The sequence below is a fragment of the Ceratotherium simum genome, chromosome 20 (assembly GCF_057802395.1).
Source record: "Ceratotherium simum simum isolate JZ-2026a chromosome 20, ASM5780239v1, whole genome shotgun sequence".
NCBI lineage: Eukaryota > Metazoa > Chordata > Mammalia > Perissodactyla > Rhinocerotidae > Ceratotherium > Ceratotherium simum.
In genome coordinates, this window is record NC_141919.1 from 29,280,176 (window position 1) to 29,303,480 (window position 23,305).

At 36.0% G+C, this 23,305-nt stretch overlaps 1 protein-coding gene across 2 annotated transcripts in view; it reads right to left on the reverse strand.

Annotated features, from left to right (window-relative positions):
- The window catches only part of PTPRD (protein tyrosine phosphatase receptor type D), a 498,410-nt gene that overhangs the window by 107,131 nt on the left and 367,974 nt on the right, over positions 1-23,305 (reverse strand). For both annotated transcript variants that reach the window (XM_087444573.1, XM_087444574.1), the window contains exons 19-20: positions 21,859-22,019; positions 11,175-11,287 (exon numbers count right to left, since the gene is read on the reverse strand). In XM_087444573.1, coding sequence (XP_087300699.1) covers positions 11,175-11,287; positions 21,859-22,019 — 274 coding nt within the window. The remainder of the gene's footprint in view (positions 1-11,174; positions 11,288-21,858; positions 22,020-23,305) is intronic.

The following is a 23,305-nucleotide window of genomic DNA, read 5'->3' on the forward strand; positions in this document are numbered from 1 at the left end:
GAGACCAGCTTTCTCCTGGTGATACCCTTGAATCTGCTCTGATTTCCATTAGCAAGCTTTAGTACTTCAGCTATTATTAGTAGCAAAGAACTTGAAGTGCAGCTCACAGCTGATGAAGACTTGCCAGGGTCATGACCTCATCAGTTCAAAGCTAGAAATGCACAACATAAATACATTTTAAAGGCACACATTGAATCTGAGCAGAGTTTTCATTTTGAAGCTATGATATCCACAATATACACTGTCAACAAGAAAAATGACACAGGTAGTCACTGAAATCTGCCTTAGGTTGGAGGAAAAGACATGATAGCTACTTTTAATAGGGTACATATTTGTGATAGTAATGTCATGGTGACTTTCTTATAAGAAGTAAAACTTTAAAATCATGGCATTTTAAGCTGAGAGGTGCCTTAGAGATTACTTAGTCCAGCATTTTCATTTTATACAAGAGGACTCTGAAGTTCAGAAATGTTAAATGACTTGTGTATGTTAGCCCATCTAGTAAATAAAATCTTAAGTGGTTTTGGCATCTTTCTACTGTATTATTTCTGGGATGGCAGTTATGATCTTCTAAAGCAGGGGGCAAAGTCTCCAGCAGCTGAAGGGGACAGGTTGGTGAGGTAAATGACTGAAGATGGCCAGATACTACATAGTAAACACTTCCACAAAGAAATGCCCTCATTCTCATTTCCTTGCAACAAACAGCCTTCTAGGGCTGTCTCTCATTTCTCTACTTTCAATAGTGGCTCGAGAGAGAGAAATATTTCTCTATTATATGAAAAATAACAACAAGCATGAGATGAATGCAACTAACATTCAGTCTCAATGTCAGGGTCATCTTTAGGGCTGGTGTAGACTGTGGAGAACTTCTAGAAGGGTGAAACTATTCAGGTCTAGCAGATATCTTCCAAGTGGTATTTCAGGGCCAAGAGGGTGAGACTTTTCATGTTTTTCAACAGCAACTGAAACCCCAGATTATGTGACATTTCCTCAGTTTTCACTGTTGCCTCAACATTTTGTTGAAACCCAGTGGGGTCAAATAAAAGACCTGTGCAGACCACATTTGAATAACTAGATTATGACCTCTGTTTTAAAAGAGGAAAATGTTCCTTTTGTGTGTGAACTAAAATCCAGAAGGTTGCGAGTGACAGCACGCTTGTGTCCACAAGGCAATGGGCTAGACACCAAACGTTGTGTGCAGCATGTGACAATGTACACTTCTCGTATGGTTCACCCTCTGTGGGTTCATCTATCTTCCCCTCCCCTCCTCCATTAATTTTACCAATTAGGAAAATGAAGCTCGGAGGGGTAAAAAGACTTGATAAAGGTCATCATGATTGGTAAAACTATGGCTACATGGGGGATTTGATCCCAGACCTTGTCACTTCTCCTTTAGGATACTTCTCATTATGCCATGCTGTCTCTTAAATCATTTACCACCCTGAAAGAGTGATGCCATGTGCGTGAATACGGGCCCCTGAGACTGATTCGGCTATTTATGCAGTAATACAGAGATCATAAACCATACTCAGTTTGAGAAAATGTGTCAATAATGTAATAGCTTCCTTTAGAATGTATGTCTATTTCTGTGGTGGGGAAGAGGTAAAGAGCACTCATAACCTTAACTCACGTTAAGGTTCTAAAAGTTATAGCACCTTTTCTTTTAGGGGTGGGGAGCATTTACTTTCTACAAAATAGAAAATTTATGCAGTTGAATTGTCAACTTTTTGAATTATTTAAGTTTAATATCATTTTCTTTAGCCAACCAAAAAGTATATTATGATGTTATATCATGTATCAGAAATAAATAAATGTCAACATAAAAATTATGGTTAAGAATAAACCTGGGATGAAACTCCTCTAATATGAATCTCTTTAGCACATAGAAAATAATCATCAAGGATCTACTGCAAAATACTAATATATATTCCTCTGAAACTTCTCCATTGTCCAACGTGGAAAAAATATTATATGATATAATCAAGCATGTTAGATTTGGAATGAAAAAGCAGACATTAAGAAAACTATGAAGTTGACCTCACTGGAGTATCTTTTCAATCTTTTGTCTGGCAATCTGGACATTGTTCACAGTCTGCAAACCAACGTTTTTATTAGACGAGTGTTTTCACATTAGCATCATTTAAGGTGCTTTAAAATTCCTTCTTTCAGACTGAACACCAGACCAATCAAGTTAGAATCTCTGGGTGTGGGAACCAGACATTGATATTTTTAAAGTTACCCACTAATGGTTCTCAGTCCTATGGGAAATCAGGATGGGGGGCCTGTAACTCCATTTATTTGTTTTTTCTATTCAAAAATCATATCAGGGTTTATGAGAATGAGACCAGCTTTCTCCTGGTGATACCCTTGAATCTGCTCTGATTTCCATTAGCAAGCTTTAGTACTTCAGCTATTATTAGTAGCAAAGAACTTGAAGTGCAGCTCACAGCTGATGAAGACTTGCCAGGGTCATGACCTCATCAGTTCAAAGCTAGAAATGCACAACATAAATACATTTTAAAGGCACACATTGAATCTGAGCAGAGTTTTCATTTTGAAGCTATGATATCCACAATATACACTGTCAACAAGAAAAATGACACAGGTAGTCACTGAAATCTGCCTTAGGTTGGAGGAAAAGACATGATAGCTACTTTTAATAGGGTACATATTTGTGATAGTAATGTCATGGTGACTTTCTTATAAGAAGTAAAACTTTAAAATCATGGCATTTTAAGCTGAGAGGTGCCTTAGAGATTACTTAGTCCAGCATTTTCATTTTATACAAGAGGACTCTGAAGTTCAGAAATGTTAAATGACTTGTGTATGTTAGCCCATCTAGTAAATAAAATCTTAAGTGGTTTTGGCATCTTTCTACTGTATTATTTCTGGGATGGCAGTTATGATCTTCTAAAGCAGGGGGCAAAGTCTCCAGCAGCTGAAGGGGACAGGTTGGTGAGGTAAATGACTGAAGATGGCCAGATACTACATAGTAAACACTTCCACAAAGAAATGCCCTCATTCTCATTTCCTTGCAACAAACAGCCTTCTAGGGCTGTCTCTCATTTCTCTACTTTCAATAGTGGCTCGAGAGAGAGAAATATTTCTCTATTATATGAAAAATAACAACAAGCATGAGATGAATGCAACTAACATTCAGTCTCAATGTCAGGGTCATCTTTAGGGCTGGTGTAGACTGTGGAGAACTTCTAGAAGGGTGAAACTATTCAGGTCTAGCAGATATCTTCCAAGTGGTATTTCAGGGCCAAGAGGGTGAGACTTTTCATGTTTTTCAACAGCAACTGAAACCCCAGATTATGTGACATTTCCTCAGTTTTCACTGTTGCCTCAACATTTTGTTGAAACCCAGTGGGGTCAAATAAAAGACCTGTGCAGACCACATTTGAATAACTAGATTATGACCTCTGTTTTAAAAGAGGAAAATGTTCCTTTTGTGTGTGAACTAAAATCCAGAAGGTTGCGAGTGACAGCACGCTTGTGTCCACAAGGCAATGGGCTAGACACCAAACGTTGTGTGCAGCATGTGACAATGTACACTTCTCGTATGGTTCACCCTCTGTGGGTTCATCTATCTTCCCCTCCCCTCCTCCATTAATTTTACCAATTAGGAAAATGAAGCTCGGAGGGGTAAAAAGACTTGATAAAGGTCATCATGATTGGTAAAACTATGGCTACATGGGGGATTTGATCCCAGACCTTGTCACTTCTCCTTTAGGATACTTCTCATTATGCCATGCTGTCTCTTAAATCATTTACCACCCTGAAAGAGTGATGCCATGTGCGTGAATACGGGCCCCTGAGACTGATTCGGCTATTTATGCAGTAATACAGAGATCATAAACCATACTCAGTTTGAGAAAATGTGTCAATAATGTAATAGCTTCCTTTAGAATGTATGTCTATTTCTGTGGTGGGGAAGAGGTAAAGAGCACTCATACACACAACTGTATTTTCCAGTTACTTCTCATCAAAATATTGTGAGCTTCCATGAAAACGTGAACTAAAGGTATACATTCAAAATGTTAAAAACTGTAGAGCGGGCCGGCCCGTGGCTTAGCGGTTGGCTGCGCGCGCTCCGCAGCTGGCGGCCCGGGTTCTGTCCCGGGCGCGCGCGCCAACACGCCGCTTCTCCGGCCATGCTGAGGCCGGGTCCCACGTGCAGCGGCTGGAGGGATGTGCAGCTATGGCATACAGCTATCTACTGGGGCTTTAGGGGGAAAAAATAAATAAATAAATAAAATTATAGAACCACTGATTTAAAACAAACAAAAAACTGTGGACCTATTTGGCAGAAGATTTTTTTAAAAACCCTAATTTACAGTGTGTTTGCTTTTCAAATGTTCTGTTATACTTTACTAAGTCAATAATATAATCAACAGTATATGCTTCAAATTACTTTTTTTTAATCTATAGAGAAATGTTTATCACGTACTTGCTTTATTTTCCCGCATTTTTTAACCTTGCATTAAACACCAATAGGCACTTTACAACTGTATAACTATTTTGCTAAGTAGAGCTTTTGAGGTCACTGATAGTGGTGCAACATCTTTTAGATGATTTTTTTCTGTTACTACATATGTATGGTGACACAATAATACTCTCTTCATGGTTTTCCTTTCCAACAAATTATGACAAAGGCTAGAGAACAGTTTGTGGTCATGGGACAGGGAGAAACTAATTTGTTCATCATATCAATGATCATAGTCCTATCAAAAGTGTACTTAACTGAGTTAACAGTTATAGAGAGACATTTAGTTTATAAAATATGCATCAGTATTAACACAAATGATGCATTACTTAGAATACCCTGATTGAAACGCAAATACTCTATGTTTACAATTTGTTTCATAAATGAATGATGAATTGAAGACAAAAGAGAATACTGATTTATAAGGTATAATTGCTTCTTGGTAAAATAATAATGACAATTTGACTTAATCCATGACTAGGATCATCATTAAGGGAAAGGTACTCCAAGAATGTTTTTTCAGGTAAACACTGATGGCATAATTAAAATTCATTTTTTTGTGTGTATAATTTCTCAAAATGCAGAACTTGAACAAGCCATGTTTCTTTATATCAGAAATTCACTATTTAGATTCAATGAACCAAGGTTTTTGAAACATAAAATACAAAGAACACATCTAGTGTTCTTAACCCAGGTCATACACCTAAGTTTCTTTCAGCACAAGATAAAATATGAAGATAAGAAAGTATATATAAAAATGGATCTTGTTAGCATTGATCCAATTAATAGCATTAGTGGATCAGAAGAGATGCCTCAAAAGCTTTCAAAGCCCATTCAGTTGCTGGGCAGACATGTCTGCTGCTGATACTGCTATTTCTGATACATTAACTTTTTACGAGTTTGTTTTTGTTTTTCACAGCCCATCAATCACATTACCACCCATGTATGCTTAGGGCAAAACATATTAAGGTCACCCATGGAATGAAAATGAGACCTTTATGTTGTAACATCTGATCATCAATTTTTAAATCTCTTTTCCTAAAAGGTGCAAAGTACAAACACTAGATTTTTTTTTTGTTTGAAGCTTTTTTTTTTTCGAGGGGGAGTCAAAGAAAGGGGTGTGAGTAGGGGCTATAGATACTGGAAGAAAGAATTTTGCAGGAAAAAAATTTTCTGATGGAAATCAATAAAGCAGTCAAAGAAGGAGGGGATATTGCAGGCACAGAGAAAGGTGGTGACTGGTGCATCATATGATGCTATTAGTTACTTGTTCCCTTACACCTTTTTTGTACTAGAAAGAAAGCCTATTTCTCTGAGATGCTGAACTTCTAAATTTGCTTGTTGGGGAAAAGTAGAAATATGAACACATATCAGTAATTTCTTTGGTTTTCTCATACATCGCTATCTTTTGACAATATATTCATGTTAGGCATTTTGTCCAATTCCAGAGGGCATGGCTCAGAAGGGTTACACTACAAGGAAAGGCTTTTTACAATATTTCAAAAAAATCTATCGTTGGCAGTCTCTATCAAAATGGTAAAAGTATCTACCCTAGACTCTGCCATCGCACTTCTAGGTGTCTAACGCTCAGAAATAGCAACCAAGATATGAAAAGATCTGGGCTCAATACTGCTCATTACAGTACTATTTGCAAGAGCAAAACATGGGAAATAACTTAGCCTCCAGTAACAAGGGAAGAGTCAATACATTTTGTGACATCTGTAGAACAGAATAACATCAATACCATTAGATGCTAAAAAGGAGAAAATCTAATACACTACCTTGGAAAAAGGTCTATTTTCATATAGTTAAATGTTAAAACAGGAAATTTCATGTATATGCACCTATATATCTATGCACCTGCTATATATTTTATCCTTTACATACATATAGAAAAGTCTGGAAGGATATGCATGGAGCTGTACACGGAAGACATTTCTGGAGGGTAAAATTGGAGTAGTGATAGGAAATCTTTTATTTTAAATATGTTAAATAAAAAAAGAAGAAAAACAAGAAGTGGTGGGATAATGAGTAATATTTCTTTTCTAAAAGGGATTTTTTGCCTTGTCCAATTTATAAAAATTTTCAAACATACAAAGAATTTAAGTAATATAATGAACACCTGCGCAGCCACAACCTATATAAAATTGTTAACAAGCTTATTTTCTATTTTACAAAATTTCCCCAATAAACATGTGTTGCTTTTGTAGTTAAGAACAAGAAATATTGGGAGGAGGGTTATAAAATGACTTGGTAATTTTTTTAAGAAAAAAAGAAAAACTTTCCTCCCAACTTACGCTAATGGGCACAGTACACTTTTGTTTAACATGTAACTCATCCATCACCCATCCTAACACGTACTCAGTTACTTCTGTTCACAAAGATGTGTGAGGCTTAATAGAAGTTTCTTTTAAAAGTATCTTTTATAAGTATTTTCTTCCCTTCCTCCACAGATCTTAAAGGCTTGAAAAACTTAGTCAGTAGTTGATAATTCTAGCAAATTCTTATACTACATCTCCTCTCTCTACTCATTTTGCGTGTTTTATTCCATTATTCATTTGAGGTGGTAAGTCTATCCTTAGCTAAATGATACCTTTTTCTATCCTTAGGTCTCAAGACTAGTTTTGCAGGTCATGGGTGATACAAGCAATGCCACTCTAATTGCATGTTCCATACTAGTTCTGATGGACCTAGTACACCAATAATTGACAACTTGTTGTTCACCATATTCTCTTAATAGATTAGGTAGTTCAGATTCTAAATACAACTTGGCTGTATACTATCAACTGAATCTTAACAGACAGATAAACATATTTATGGAAATGTTATCTACATATCTACCAGCAGAGGTACATACTCCTAATTGGGAAGGTTTGAGCCTTCCTCACCCTGTTTAGATGTTTGAATACAGTGTTTCACTGACAGGGTGACTTGATGTCATCCAAAATTTGGAAAGTTTGCTAGAGTCATGTTCTCTTTGTATCCTGCAACCTCGCAAGGATGGTTATACCGAAAACAATAGGTTTCTTTGCCTTCACTTTGTGCCTTAGCTGAGTGACAGTGGACAGAATCTTGGTCTTGTCCTTTTCCTGACCCAGAGGCAGGTGTGTTTGTGGTACTGTAGTTAAGGGTACAGTTCTTTGAAATACTTAAACAGTCAGAATACTGTACTCACATGAAATTTGGAATATATGTTTCAATACCTTTTGAATATGAGGCAGAACTGAGGGAAAAAGTCTGCCTCCTTAAATCTAGACTCTCCAACAAGAATACTTAAGTTAAAAAGTAAATAGATTTTTCATTCACAAGATGATTTTTTTTTAAAGGGATGCAGAATTTACAGAATCAGTGAACTAAGCAACGTGCTTCCTTTACCTTATGAAAGACCTAATGAATTTCAAATGGTAGTTTTGCTTGGTATTTATCACCCACAACAGATCCATCAGAAGTGGAAATCAATTTGCTTTCATGAACAAGTTCTGTGATAGGGGCTGGTTATACACATCACAGGTTTCTGATTTTCATTGAAAGTCATTTGTTTGAAGTGAATATGTGAACAGTTAATCCCTACTTATGCACACCATTAATAAACATTGTCAAATTTTATAATGTTTGTGGGTAAGTAATTATATATTCAAAGGTATGATGTATATAAAGGAACATTTTTCATAGTGAAATATGGATTTGGTTTAAAATGCAAAAATTAAGTAGAGTCGTATCATCTGTTGTGCAATGCCTGATAAAGAGTCATTTTATTTCATCATCTAGGGAAGCCCTTGATTATTTGTGAATAAGAGGAGAGGAAAAAGCACAAAAAGGTTACTTGGTTAACAATCCCATCTTCTGCTACATCCTATTGGCAAGTAATTAAGGTAATTCATAACCACTGGCTGGAATCCATACTGGCTGAAGCAAATGGTCACATTTCTATGAATTTCACATAAACAACTGAGTCTATTTCCTTTGTAAACTGGCCAAATGTTCAGGACAGCAGGTCACATCATAGAACTTGGGAGGTAAATCAACTATTTCAACAAATCAAGCTTAAGTAGATTGCTTACCTGAGCTAAAGGGTACGACATAATGCTTCCTAAGTGAACAGATGTGCTAGAATCCTAGGACAATTTCTCCTGTTCTATTCTTTTCCTCTACTAAAGCTCCTCTCTCTTTACTTATTTTGCCTACTTTATTCCATTACCCATTTGAGGTAATAAGTCTAAGCTTAGTTAAATGATATTTTCTTATATACTTAGGTCCTCATTTTAATTTTTTAAAGCCATTGGTGATACAAGAAACGTCACTTCAGTTATAATCTTCATTATCCTTTCCAGTGACCTATATGGATTTTAACAGGTTCTTTCTATAAATGGATCTAATATTCCTACACACACTGGGAAAATTAGATTCTTTATAGAATTCTTGGGTTTGGCCATATTTGCAAAATTACCTGTACAAGTGAGAAGTATTTGAAGATGGAGGCCTCTTGGTTGAAGGCATTTCTATTTCCCTTCTTGAGGTCACTAGCATTCTGCTAATAATCCCTTCTACACCGCTCCCATTCATGCTTCACATTTATGCCTGGAAACATTCTCTGTTGGTGCTGGAGGTAATGAGGGATAGTACTCCCACTGGATCTCTTCTTTTGGGGCTAATTTCCACTCAACCCTATACTATGCTTCTGTCTCTGCTGGAAGACCTAGGTTGTTTCCAGTACAGATCACACTTTACATAGAAGCCAGAGGAGGTGGGGGCAGTGCTGAGCAGCAAGGTACTGAGAGACAATCATTTTCTCCACTTCTACAATGTGCTGCTCTTATAAAGGGTGATGAGGCAACATATGCAAGTAATCACTTAGCAGATCGTCTGCGGCTTTCAGCTCCTCTATCCATTGGTTTAGCCAAAGCGAAAAGTCCAGGAATTCCTGTGTCCATTATTAAGTTCCCTGTAGCCTGGAAAAGTCAGTGCACCACTCTTTCAAAAAGTGCTGAACTGAGAAATTTTACCACTTAATTCATATCAAGTTGCCTTAATGGAGCACCTGGAGGGTGACTCAACAAGAGGCATCCAAGGGACCACATTGACCCTGGTTTTTTCAATCATCATGCATATGTTCGTAGTCTACATTTATCAGCCATTTTAAAATATGCATACAACAGATTTTGGCTATGTGAACATTTTCTTCTACCTTTCATGCTGATGAAGGTATCTCTTTACTTTTTAAAAAACAATTTTTAAAAAGTCTAACCTCATTTAAGATAGAATTTAAAAAAAACAAAGCACATTTATGATGATCTGTACAGCCAGTAAAAATTTCTTTAACTGAATACTTACTAGTTACTATGATATAACTACATGTAAAAGAGAGAATACGCTAAATACGATAAATTGCATATTTTCAATTCAAAGCAATTCACTGCAAATGTGTAGATTAATAAATCTGTGGTGTATCATACTGTGAGTTAGAACATTGATTTGATGGAAAGAAAACTTCCCAACAACTGGTGGTACAATACTACAACCAAATTATTATTATTTTTTTTTTTGGTGAGGAAGATTCACCCTGAGCTAACATCTGCTGTCAATCCTCCTCTTTTTGCTGAGGAAGATTGGCCCTGGGCTAACATCCGAGCCCATCTTCCTCTACTTTATATGTGGGACCCCGCCACAACATGGCTTGATAAGCGGTGCGTAGGTCTGTGCCTGGGATCCGAAACCCAAGAACCCTGGGCCGTGGAAGTGGAGCATGCAAATTTAACTACTATGCAACCAGGCTGGCCCCATGACAACCAAAGTTTAATCAAGCAGACTTCTTAGATCGGTTCTTTGCTTTGTTCATTATCACTAGGTATTAAGACAGTGCCACTCAGTTTTATGTTTTTAGCTCTCTTTACCATCATTCATTACTTGCCATTCATTTCATATATACAAGATTTATTTAAAAGGAAGTAAAATAGAACTAGGCTTGAATTAACATAACTGTACAAAATGCCCCCCAGCAGGAATAATACTTTTCTTCTGTCGAAGCACTTAATGTTCTTTATTTAAGAAACAAGCATATTTTTCTTATCGTCAGTCACTTTATGTCTCTCTCAGTAGGAAACTTAAATTGGTCAGTGAGATTTAGATAAGCAATATTAAAGAGATATAAATTTTTGCCTTATTTTGTTTCTTTCTTTCCCTCCATCCTTCCCTTTCTCCTCTGGCCATCGCTTCTTCCCTGCCTCTTCCTTTCTTTCAGAGTAACATAAACACAAATTAATAGGAAAATATACAATAAATATACTCTTTCACAATGGGATGAATAACGTAACATTTATCCATCCATCCATTCATCCATTCACTTTATGAGAAACTGAATTCTTTCCAGATAGGCGTCACTGAAAATAATAAACTGTTAAGCCCTTAAAAATGTTAGATATTCTTATAAGACTACAATTTTTCCAAAATTTGAAGGTGAATTACAGTTTTTTCTCCTCTCCACCCCACTTTAGTTTGCACAAAGAACTTAATTTCCTTTCAAGACTTTATGTTTGGGCAGGTCTCAATAATATTAAAATAAAAAAGAGGAGGACACACAAAATTGTTTGAAATAAAGTGATATATTCATCTCTCAAGGCAATATCACTGGGGCTATAAAACTTCCAGGAAAGACTGTGTTATGGACAAGATGAGTCAGGCCTCTTACCTGGTGTTTGAAAATTAAGACGCCTCAGTTCTACTGGGTCTGTTGGGTGGTGTGAAGGGACCTCTTTACTGTTCGGTATGCTGCTCTTTCTAGAGTCGGACTCTGCCCTCTTCCTATAGGGAGAAAATAAAAATTTAAGAATAAAACAGAAAAGCAGTTGAAACAGATCTAAAAAGCATAGTGTCATGCCCCACCCCTCCAGCTTTCAGTTTGAGAACTTTGTGATGGGCTAGCTTTGTGATCTCCTCCAGGTTGCTCTCCTCTCTTAGCCTACAGTATTTCCCCAGGTCTAAAATTTTTGTTTAAGTAGATGATCTCAAAGTCCTCCAACAGCTCTAGAATTACATAATTCAATGACTCTGCCTTTAGGATTTAAGGGGGTGTTGATGAGATACACTTGGATCCTTGTTCAGCTATTCTCTCTTATCCACTAGTTCTATTTGTAAAGAACAGGATTGAGTAACCCTACCTTCAGTGGCCAAGACTAAGATTGTTGGTACCATAGAGAAAAGCTCTAAAACTAGGGCTTCCAGCTGAATCTGCCACCCTTTCGCCTTTTAAAGAATATTTAACTGGTGGCTACACAGTGGAGCTAAACTGAATTTTCTCATAAGGCAGTAAGTACATTTCTAAGATTCCAAGTTAGCCTAATACCTACAAGGAGAACTGGGACCACACAAAGTCAACATCCCTTTTCTCTTTCAAATTCCATAGAAAAATAGTTTTGGGTGTTTATGGTGTTAAGCTAACTGTGATTAATATTTTGTTCACGAAAGTCAATCATAGAAAGATCAGAGAGAAATTTCACCGAGTGGGTAGTCCCACTCTCCTGATGATCATTTAAGGCATGTGAACCGTTAACAGCACTTTGTTATAAGTAATTCTTCACACGATTCATTTTGTCTTTGTTTTAATGGCCATCTACTAGTTTTATTAAATACCCATGTTTAAAGCGTCATAATGTAAATTTTAACAAATGTCTATGTAAGAAATGTCAGGTTTTTCCCTAAGATTTCTTTATTCATATTTTTTCAAACCCAAATAATCACAGAGTGGTACTTTATTTTCTTTTAGGTTGACTTAGATTAAAAACTCACTTAACAAACAGAAGACTTTTTCAAATAGTGCTTTATTCCAAATACTGATTCCCACAATCTCCAGGCTGGAGTCAAAATTCTAGCACCTCACTCCTGCTCAAAGCAAAGGCATTCTTATTTGAGGCAAAGGATGTGGCCAAGACTTTAGGAACTCTCCCTTTCTGTTTTCAATAAGATGGTGCAACAGCTCATTAGTGTTGCCGTGGCAATGGGCCCTCATTCAGTACCACCCAGGTCGTTTCATGGTTAGCCAGAGGGCTCCTATTAAATAGCCTTTCTTTCCATCTCTGCTCATCTGTATAAAATAAAACTAACCAGCGGATGAAGGGAAGATTGATGCAAAGGGAAAGTACGCTTGATTTGCTCAAGTGCAATGCCTTTGGCAAAACATCGTTGATGGAATGAATTTTCTTGGGTGAATCCTATTAGACACCTTGGTCTCTCAGAATGTCGGATTAACCTGTCTCAGGATTTCCTGTGTCTACCTAAAGGTGTCAGGTACAGCCTTAGGACAGAATGTACTGCCAAGCTACACTACCAATCAGAGGTAAAACTGAGGTATGTCAAAGGTAGTGGCGGCTCCAGTTGTGTGGAGTTGAAAATGAGAAGGAAAGAAGAGCTGGAGAGCTGGTTAGAAAGATATGACAAGGAAGAGAAAGAGAGGCTTGGAAGACCATGCAAAAGAAGGACCTGACAACCAGCTTCAGAGTAGAAAATGTCACTGTGTTTCGACTTTGGGTATTTGCCACACAACCCAGAGATTCATTTTACCATTGAAGATGGAGAATCTAAACAGGTTAATGAAATGCCATTGAGCGCAGCTAGTCAATCAATTCCACATGTAACAAACATAGGGTTGGTCTTCTCACTCCAAATAATCCCAGTGGCCCTTCTCAGGTTTTGGTCTTTTCACACAAGTTGGCACAAATACATTTCTTTACAGACCCAATGACTAAAACCTGGATTTTTATCCCTTCTCAAAGTAGCTGCACGGTCATTCTTGTAGGATTAGGGAAACCAGACATAGAAATATCTGGGCAAGGAAACCATTTCACTTTTATGGGTATTGTGGAACATCCTCCTTATCGTTTTTTGCGCTGAGGCCAGGCTGAGTGACACTGAGACAAAGGGACAGAAAAGAATACTCTCTACTGGAATTTAGTCAGTTTCTCTGGTGCCAAGAAAGTTGAAAATCACATCTTGTTGCCCAGGTGAGTCTCAGAAGACCCAGAGCATGGGACTAAAATTACAACTCCTACTTATAAAAAATGGGCGTGTCTTCACATTTAATAACTAACTTCTCCCTCACTCTACCTGTTCAAATAAAATGACCTCCAATATCTCAGACTCCAAAAATCCTAGCCAGCTAGAAAAAACAGGTGGTTAACTTTTGTTTTTAGTTTAGTTTTGATGATCACAACATGGACAATTCTGGCTGCCTACACTCATCACATTATTTTTCAACACAAATGTGCTACAATGTTTTCTTTTTTTTCTAACAGAAAAGATTTCTAAGAAACATTTGCAAGATGAAGAGTTTGGAAATCATCAGTAATAATGGTAAAAAGCTTTAAAAAGTAGAATTTACTGTCATAAAGTATTAAATGGCATATAATGATCTAAATCAGGCCCAACATGAACGTAAGTAATAACATTTTTCCTGGCAAGTTTTTAGAGGTCTCATTATTCATATTTTCAACTAGAAGAAAGTGAAGAACAGTGACTAGAAACAGATTCTGAATTTTACCTTGCTATTTTATTTTTTTTATTAAGATTATAAAGCCCTAGTGTAAGTTTATTACTCACTGTGAGAAGTATCTACTGTGTGCAGGAGTTATATGCGTGAAAAGGAAATAAAAGATCACACCACATTTCAGATATGGCAGAAAACGCTAATGGTATAAAACGTGTTTGTTTGGGATGTGAATAATGTACAACAAAAATGCTACTCTATGGTCTAAGGGGTGTTTTACTTTTACTTACTTTCCCCTAGCTCTCATCTAGGGGTGATGTGGGAAGCAAGAACAAAGAGAGATTGTGTGGAAGATCTTATCTATTTACTTGGAACAAAGATATCCAGACATAGGGGTACAGGTTTTTGGAAGAAATATATTTACTTGAAATCTCTACTATTACTATTCAGAGGAACCAGTTCGAACACTGCACAATTCTGACACCATTAAGAATGCAACCCCAACTTTGCCACTACTGGTGTGTATCTCATTGGGTACATCAACTACAAACCTTGTCAATTTCTTCACTTATAAAATAGAGGAGGAGGGTTAGAAGATGATATCTAAGTTTTGGCCCAACACTCTCATCTTAATAGAGCAAGAAGGCAGTGAAGAAGTTGTGAAATGTGGACAGTGTTATAATGGGAAGGTAGATCTTTGAGTATATCATGTGGGTTCAAAGTGTTTTATCTTTTGGCTAAAAAAAAAAAAACTATTCTGCATGTGTTTTTCAGCTGAATTAATGACAACTAGTGATATATATTAAAAAAAAAGAAAGACCCTTACAGAGGTAGTAAACTATCTATCAGTGAAAGTGTAGTATAGCTTGCTTACCAGCACTCAACGATTTTAGGGAAAATAATACAGCAGCAGTTCTCAAACTGTGGTGTGTGTCAGAAACACCTGGGAGGGCTTGTTAAACTACAGGTTCCTGGACCAATGCCCATTTTCTGATCCAGTAGGTCTGGGATGGGGTTTGGGGGCGAGAATTTGTATTTTTATCAAGTTCCCAGGTGATGCTGATGCTACTGCTACTGATCCAGGAACACTCATTGAGAACTACTGGAAGGCAACATTGGGAGGAAGATAGGTTAAATGAGCATTGAGATCCTTTTGTTAGTTTAATTTTAATCAGGTATTTAAATCTATCTATCTATATCTATCTATAGAAATACAGATAGATAGATATAGATAAATAAGATAGATAGATAGATAGATAGATAGATAGATAGATACAGATATAAGTTAGAAAGCTAGAAGGTTAGTTAGATTGGACCAGTCAATAATCACACAGTATAGCGATTATTATTATTATTATTATTATTATTATTGCTATTGTTATTCAAGGCTAGATGACATGGGAAATAATTTGTAATTAGAAAACAGTTTTCACTAAGGCACTGCCATCAATATTTACAGGGTGTGAAAATGCTAGTATTCCTCTATTGAGAGGTGACCTGAGATCAAACTTGAAAACTGGTCTTTAGTAAGAAAAAAATAAAACAAAACAAAACAAAACAGTTTACGGGACACTTCACATTTCTGTTCTGCATAAACATTAACACATACAAATGTTCATCTAACCTGGACGAAAAACACAACTCAGAGACTGGTTTTATTATTTTCCAAATTTATCTTTAAAGAAAGATAATCTGTTTTATCTTCTTATATAGACAAACTACTTTATTTCCCCCAGAATTATTTTAATATCAAAATTATTTTATATATGTATGCTTTATAAATCTTCCACTCGCCAGGTATCATCTTTTATATTCAACCTCCACCTTTACCAGCTCAACACCTCCAAAGTCTACACATATGTTATTTTTTTTCTTACTCAGCATTAAAGGGGTTTGTTCTCTATTCCTCACCTGTCAGGTTTACTGCTCCATTTTAATGCAGCAAAAAAAAGAAGAAAAAGAAAGGCTAAATGTTAGTTGGCCAATGGTATCAAGAGTAACCATGACAACCAAGATTTAACAGTACTCATAAGCAGACACATATTAGTAAATGACAGGGTATCAAAATATTTACAGGCCTCTAATCAAGAAGTAAATGGAGGACATGAGGGTACATCGCTAAACAAAGCATTTTTGTGTGTGTGTTAATGTCACATTCACTTTTATCCATCAACCTACAAAATATTGCCACAACTAATTATATCCCAGGAAATATTTGATGGTAGAGATATAATCTGATTTTTACAAAACCCGCCATGAGAAAACTACTAATGTACTCAATGGGAATACAACATTATTCCATGTAAGAAATTTGTTCATTTAAAATAGAGTCCTCAGTTAAGAGGCACGTTATTCCTTTAATGATATAAAATACCTGCAAATTGCATTGAATTGCACAAAAATTGGCACAACTGTATAATACACCATGAGGTAATAAAGTGGCAGAAATGATTTCTTCGAACACCTTTTGACAAGTAAGGTGATCATAAATCTTTTTTCCAAAAAAAGATTAAATACATTTTCAGTTGTGGAAAAAGTAATACTCATCATTATAAATCTACAGAGCATGACCCGTCTATATAGCTAGGCTAATCCAGAAAAGTATTTTATTGCCAGCCATTGACCTGACAGATATTTTCCTCGTCAAAGAGGTGCTGCTGCCTGTGAACATCTAACTCACGCACATAGACTCTTTCACCTGTGACAATATGTGGATTGCTTAAGTAACCATGTTCTTTATGCAGAGTATAACCTTTACCTGAAAAGAATTAATCTAAACAATCTTCACATTGAGGTGAATTGCAAACTATTTAGTGAGTTCTCAATTACAAAAATAAAGGTATCAAGGCCACCTTAACGCCAATGAAATAGTAATCCATGTTGCTAGAGTATCTGGCTTTAAGATAATTCAGTCCATCTCTTTTCAAAAATACAAAATCCACATTTAAATTGTACAAACATACACATACAAAGTGAAGAATGAAAATGATACCAAACACACTGGTTAATTCTTTTTATGCTTAATTTTAAAGTGATTTACTTGGTGTGACAGGTTTTAAAAAATCCTACATCTATGGTTCTAACTTGCTCATTTTTTAATCAATGAGATCATCAGTGAATCCATTGTAGGAAAATCTATATTCCTCTGGATGGAAGAGAATCACTTAGTGAATTATCAGTTTTGTATATTAAAAAGCTGTTTAGTATTCAGATGAACAAATGTATAGCTAGTGTGCAATTCACTCCTTCTTCCACAGAAATGTCAGCCTCATCACACACGTGGGTACATATTTGTTGGAAATATCTAAGTTTGAAGGTTTTTGGAACTGGTATATTTAAATTATAGGCTGAGGGTTTTATTACAGCTTTTGCCAACCAAGATGAAGGTGATACTGAGGGATGGAGGGAACAAGTAGAGGGAATTGAGTTTGTTTAGCACTATTTGGCTGGTATAAATTTGATTATTCAATATCCCTCTATGCCACGCACTCTACTTGGCACAAGGGATATGATGAATAAGACACAGTCCTTGACCTAGAGTTTAGTGGGGGCAGAGAGCCAAGAGAATGGGCAATTACAGTGATGCGGTAGGTTCTACAATATAGATAAGTAGAGAGTGCTTTAAGAGCATAGAAAAGAGGACCCTAATGCAGCCTGAAGTGGTAGAGAGAGGACAAGAAGGAGGCACCCAGAAAGGCTTTATATATAGAAGGTGGCATCTTAGCTTACCTCTAAAGGATGAGTTAGAGTTAGCCAGGCCAAAAGGAGTGGCCGTGGAATGAGAGGAAAGACATTCCAGGCTTAGGGAGGGACCTACCCAAAGGCCAGAAGGCAGAATCAGTTAGCATTGCCCAATGTGGTTGTGCATGACAGCATATTTCTTCACAGCATCTCAAAATATTCTGTACTGTATTTCTTTCTTTGATGACAGCTTGGAAATATGTGTAGGGTTGACACAAAAAGAGAAGACTCAAGAGGCAAAGCCCAGAGAGAGCCAACGTTGGATCTGAAGCTGGAAAAGCTGAAGTCTATATTTTAGTCACATCTACCTCATGGCCTTCACACATAAACATCTTGGGGTGGGGATGAAGATTTATTCTCTCTACAATAACCATTCAGGTTAGACTATTACTAATCAAAGATGTTAATTTTGTCTAGACCATGCCTTAGATCTTTCCAACCCCCTCATACATATTTTCTTTTTTTCCACAGTACATAATAAACACTTCTCATCCATCCTGAAATACTTTTGCATAGAGTCAGGTTAACATTTTATTTTTAAATATTTTCTGTATAAACAATTCTTGGACAGTTCTAGAATTAATAATTGAAAAGCTTTACGTACGTAACAGATGTGCAGGGTAGATGAAGATCTAAGAGCATTCAATTGCTTTAGGGGTTTTTGTGGGGTGGGGGGCAGGCGGAAGAAGGGCAACCTGGAGTCATATTCAAAAACTACACATACACACTGGAGGCAGAAGTAATATAGTACTAATTCTATTACTTGGTTTTTGATGTTCTTAGATTACAGAACATAATTATTAAAAAGGTTCAATTATATAGATAGTGATTTATTTTATAAATTTACTTATTTTATAAATGAGGAAACCGAGGCCCAGAGTGTTGGCATGATTTCTACCCCATATGGCCAGCTAGTCACAGAGCTGGGACTTGAACTGAGGTTTCCTGGATCCTAGTTTAGTGTTTTTCTAAACCTTGCTACCATCTTCTCTCTATAGTTTACATTTTGAAATCATTGTATATATCATACACAGAAAACTAAATTTCAAAAATAAAATCATAGTGCAAGATAATTTGACCTACCCAACATATTTTAATTTTCTGATTGTTCAGAAGGTATTTTAGGCCCCTCACAAAGCCTCAGTGATAGTGTTTTGTCATTGATTATCAATGTATTACAGGTTTACAAATTGCTAGATTAAAAACAAAGTCAAATGAATAGAATGGCAGATAAAAAGTATGCTATTTCCACATTAATATAATTTACAGGAATAAGTTTCAAAGTCTCCTCAGACAGCTGGGTGAAACAAACTTCTGTGTATGGGCAAACTATCCGTAGCTACAGTCCTACTCCTAATGCAAGTAGTCTTGTAAGCAGGTGTATATGATAAACAGGAGTATCAATATAATGTGAGTCAACAATATTTTACACTCATTCCCTACTCAAAATATTATTTGCATACAGGAAGTGAAACACAATAATAATAATAATAATAATAATAATAATAATAATAATAATAATACATTCGATTCTGAATCATTACCAATGACCTATGTATAAATTGAAAGGCACCTAAAAAAAGAGATGAAGTATTTGTTATATAATTAACTTTGTTCAGAATCCAAGCCATAAAAGATACTATTCATTGCCTACAAAAGATTTCCTCTTGAACCGCCTCATGATAATCAAGAAGGACATTGTTGGGTCTACTTGAATTTCAAGTCAGGAATGTTCTTTACTGCTGAAGCAAGCATTTCTATTTCAGAAACGCTTCATGGGCCTTCAGATGGTTAGCTAAATATACTTAGCATTCGAGGACGTGTGCATCTTCCAACAATTGCATTAGACGATGCTTACATATGCACACACTAAAATGCGACTCTATTTTAATAGAGTCATAAAACCTTTAAATATGATACTTTTTGTATGATTAGGAAAAATGATAACTGAGTTGATTTTTTTCAACCACATACAGATGAAGAAAGGAAAACAACCATAAATCTTTTAAAAATTATCAAGGTTATAAACCTATTTATTCACATTTACATAACTAATTTACAAATGCCATGCATATCTCTGCTAAGTGGTGTGACTAAATGATAGCCAGATATATCCGAATGAAACACAACTTTAAAAAATAAGGCAAGCATTTTGCCCATTTTGAATAATCACAAAATGTCATGTGATATGGTCTAGAAATGCAACTGTCAGCAAGCACTTGTTTGCTGATCTGACTTCCACAATCAGATGTGATGTGATCACCTGAATAAATATTTCAGAGAAGACAATTATAATTCATCTTTTTCTTTTTTATTATCATATTCTTTTCTGGTAGTAAGTGCAGCACATGAACAGCAAAGGGTATTGGATCCTGCTTGGACTCACACAGGACCTGTTATTGTTCCAGGGCACTGGGTACCTTGTGCTCCCTGCCTTTACCTCTTACATAGGAGAGAGGTGATCAAATACAATGGGCTCCTCACCATACACACTGATAAAATACAGGCTGGGATGGGAAGATTGAAACCATCAACTAAGAGATTTTGGCCTTCAATCACTTTCTTTTCCAGCTATTCTATGGCAAGGATAATTGACTGATGGCAGCGATCAGGAAAAGAAATAATAATGGACATTTCTTTCAATCTTTCTAACACTAAGATAGGATAGGCAATTTAATGGGTTATGGGTATGAACTTCTTTAATTTTTCGCTGTTTTCCTCAACTCTCTTTCTACATTGGAATAAAATGGATACAGCCTCATAAGAAAAAGTTCTCCAAAGGAGATGCATGTCAAAGGATATTTTTTTTTTGAGTCAAGAGTAGAACTTATACAAAAAAGGCTATTACAGGAACATAAGAAGAACATATTTAACAAACAAACGCAAGTAAAAATAATTAATGTAAACTCAATGAAGGGAAATATGGGTAGGAAAAAGAAATAATGGAAATAATCTGATCAGATAAAGCATGTAAGCAAGAATCAAATGAAGACATTCTCATCTGATTTTGAAGGTCAAAGTTATCAGGGGAGCGAGAAGGCAGGGAGAAGAGAGAAGGAAGCTATTTTGTAGAAGAGGGAAGAGATCATCTTCACAGTAGCATTCTGAAAGATGACACACTATAAAGGAAAAAGGGAACACAGACTACAGTTTTATGAAAATAAAATTTGGATTGGAAGAAAAGAAAAATTGACATGAAGGGAGATAATTCAGAATTTAGTCATTCTAAATGTTTAATAGAGTGTGTTATATATGCTAATTTTTATAATCTTATATATTTATAATATTATAATTTTATTTTTTAGCACAGAAAGGATTTAGGGGAAGAAGAATTACTAACGTCCTCTATCCAACTGACTGAGCAGTGACCTGAGGGAAAAAATCTTGCTTATATGTAATGGAGGCAAAAATAGCATTGAAAAAGACTGGAAGATCAGAAAACATGGGGTAAATGTGGATAATATGCATCCTAATTGTAGTCAAAGATTGATACTTGGGAGTATTAAGACTGAGGTTATATTTTTTTAATAGGAAAATGGTACCTCATATCCCTTGTTGGACGCAAATGAGAATTCTCTATTGGAGATGTGGAATAGGGGTTAGGAGAAAAGTGGGAAAGGAAAAAGTTCATTCTCTTCCTCTTTTTTCCTTCTTTAATCTTCAATTTTTAGCTACTTTTGCTAAGTTTTGAGAAATAGCTACAGAAAAAAAAAATCTCTGCACATGTGCACATTAGACTTATGAAATGGACACGTTCAAATTTATAATCGCCTTTCAAAAACCATGTTGAACTGGAGCAATCAGTCATCTAAAATAATCAAGTGCAAGCTTACGTGGAATTATCTGCTTGTGAATATACTAATGTCTCAAGTGTTATGCAAAGTGCTCATACTGCATACAGCAGCTCAGAAGATGGAGGCTAGGATCTGTGCATGCTGGGCGACAAAGTCTATACACACACTGAATGAGATTTTAAACAGCACAGTCTTTACATTTTGTTCTAACTCTAATGGAGACATTTTTCCAATGATTATTGGGGTTGCACTGAGGTATTTCTACTGAGATCAACCACATAATGACCATAGAAGGGTGATAAAGTCTTCAAAAATAAGGCAGCCCCCAAGATTGCAATAGAAATATTGGGCAAACCTACCTCTTATAAAGAAGAATAGCTATGACAATGCAGATGATAAAGACCACTGCAAGGACAGGACCTACAACCCAGATCAAGCCTTCTTCTTCATCTGTGATTGGCTGTGGATCCAGATCCATTGACACAACAGGGTCAGAGTAGGGGCTGGTTGCATACATCTTCTGAGGAAAAACAGAGACTATGTTAGTTCTAAAATAACGTCTTTCTAGAAAGTATCGTTAGCATTAGAAGAAGCAAAGATTCAGGACACAGAGGATTTGAGGATAAGTATGTGAAACAATGTTGGTAAAAAAGGAGGAGAAGTGGGGAAAAAGGAGAGAGGAGGGGGAAGAAAAGGAAGGAAGAAAGCAATCTAAATTTTGCAATCTAAATTTTATTATAGAGTGTAATATTTTATAATAAAATAATTTTTGATGGTATAAATTACTCCATAGATACTGTTTCATTGGGATCTATATATGGCATATTAAACGATCTTAGGAAGTATAAAGTGCCAGTAATTAACCAATCACAAAATGTTTAATGAGCATTTATGTTGTACCAATGTGTTACGTGCTATGTGAAAATCAACAGAAATATTATAGTTCCAGCACTCAAGACATCATCATCCAGTTAAGGAGAACAAATTTAAAAAGTAAACATTTATAGAGCAAACTGTCAGTATTTAATTAAATTTTAAATTATGTAAGTAGTCCTTGGTACTGTACATTAGTTAGAAAATGGAGGCCAAACAATGACAGTCTACAACTTCAAAAGAGATGTCCACTGTTTAATTATAGATGCAAGATGTATGAAACTGATGATATGACTTTCTAGAACATAGACTTTTTATAACTTAAAAGGATTTAGCAGTTACCATTTAATTTTATTATAGTTACTGCTCAGATGTTTGTATGATTGTTACTAGAAATAATTGATACAGAGAAAAGGGAACTCTCATACACTTTGGTGGGAATGTGAATCAGTAGAGCCATTATGGAAAACAGTAAGTCAGTTCCCTATAACATTAAAAATAGAACTACCATATGATCCAGCAATCCCACTCCTGGGTATATATCCAAAGGAAACGAAATCACTATCTCAAAGAGTTCTGTACACCTGTGTTCATTGCCGTATTATTCACAATATCTAAGACATGGAAACAACCTAAGTGATGGATGAAAGGATAAAAAAAAAATGTGGTGTACATAAATATACAATGAAATATTATTGGGCCATAAAAAAGTAAGAAATCCTGCCATTTGTGAGAACACGGATGAATCTGGAGAGCATTATGCTACATGAAATAAGCCAGACAGAGAAAGACGTATACTGTACGGTATCACTTAGGTGGAGAATCTAAAAAAAAAAAAAAAGTCTATCTCACAGAAACAGAGAATAGAATGGTGGTTGCCAGGGGCTGGAGGAAGGGAAAAATGGGGAGATGTTAGTCAAAGAGTACAAATCT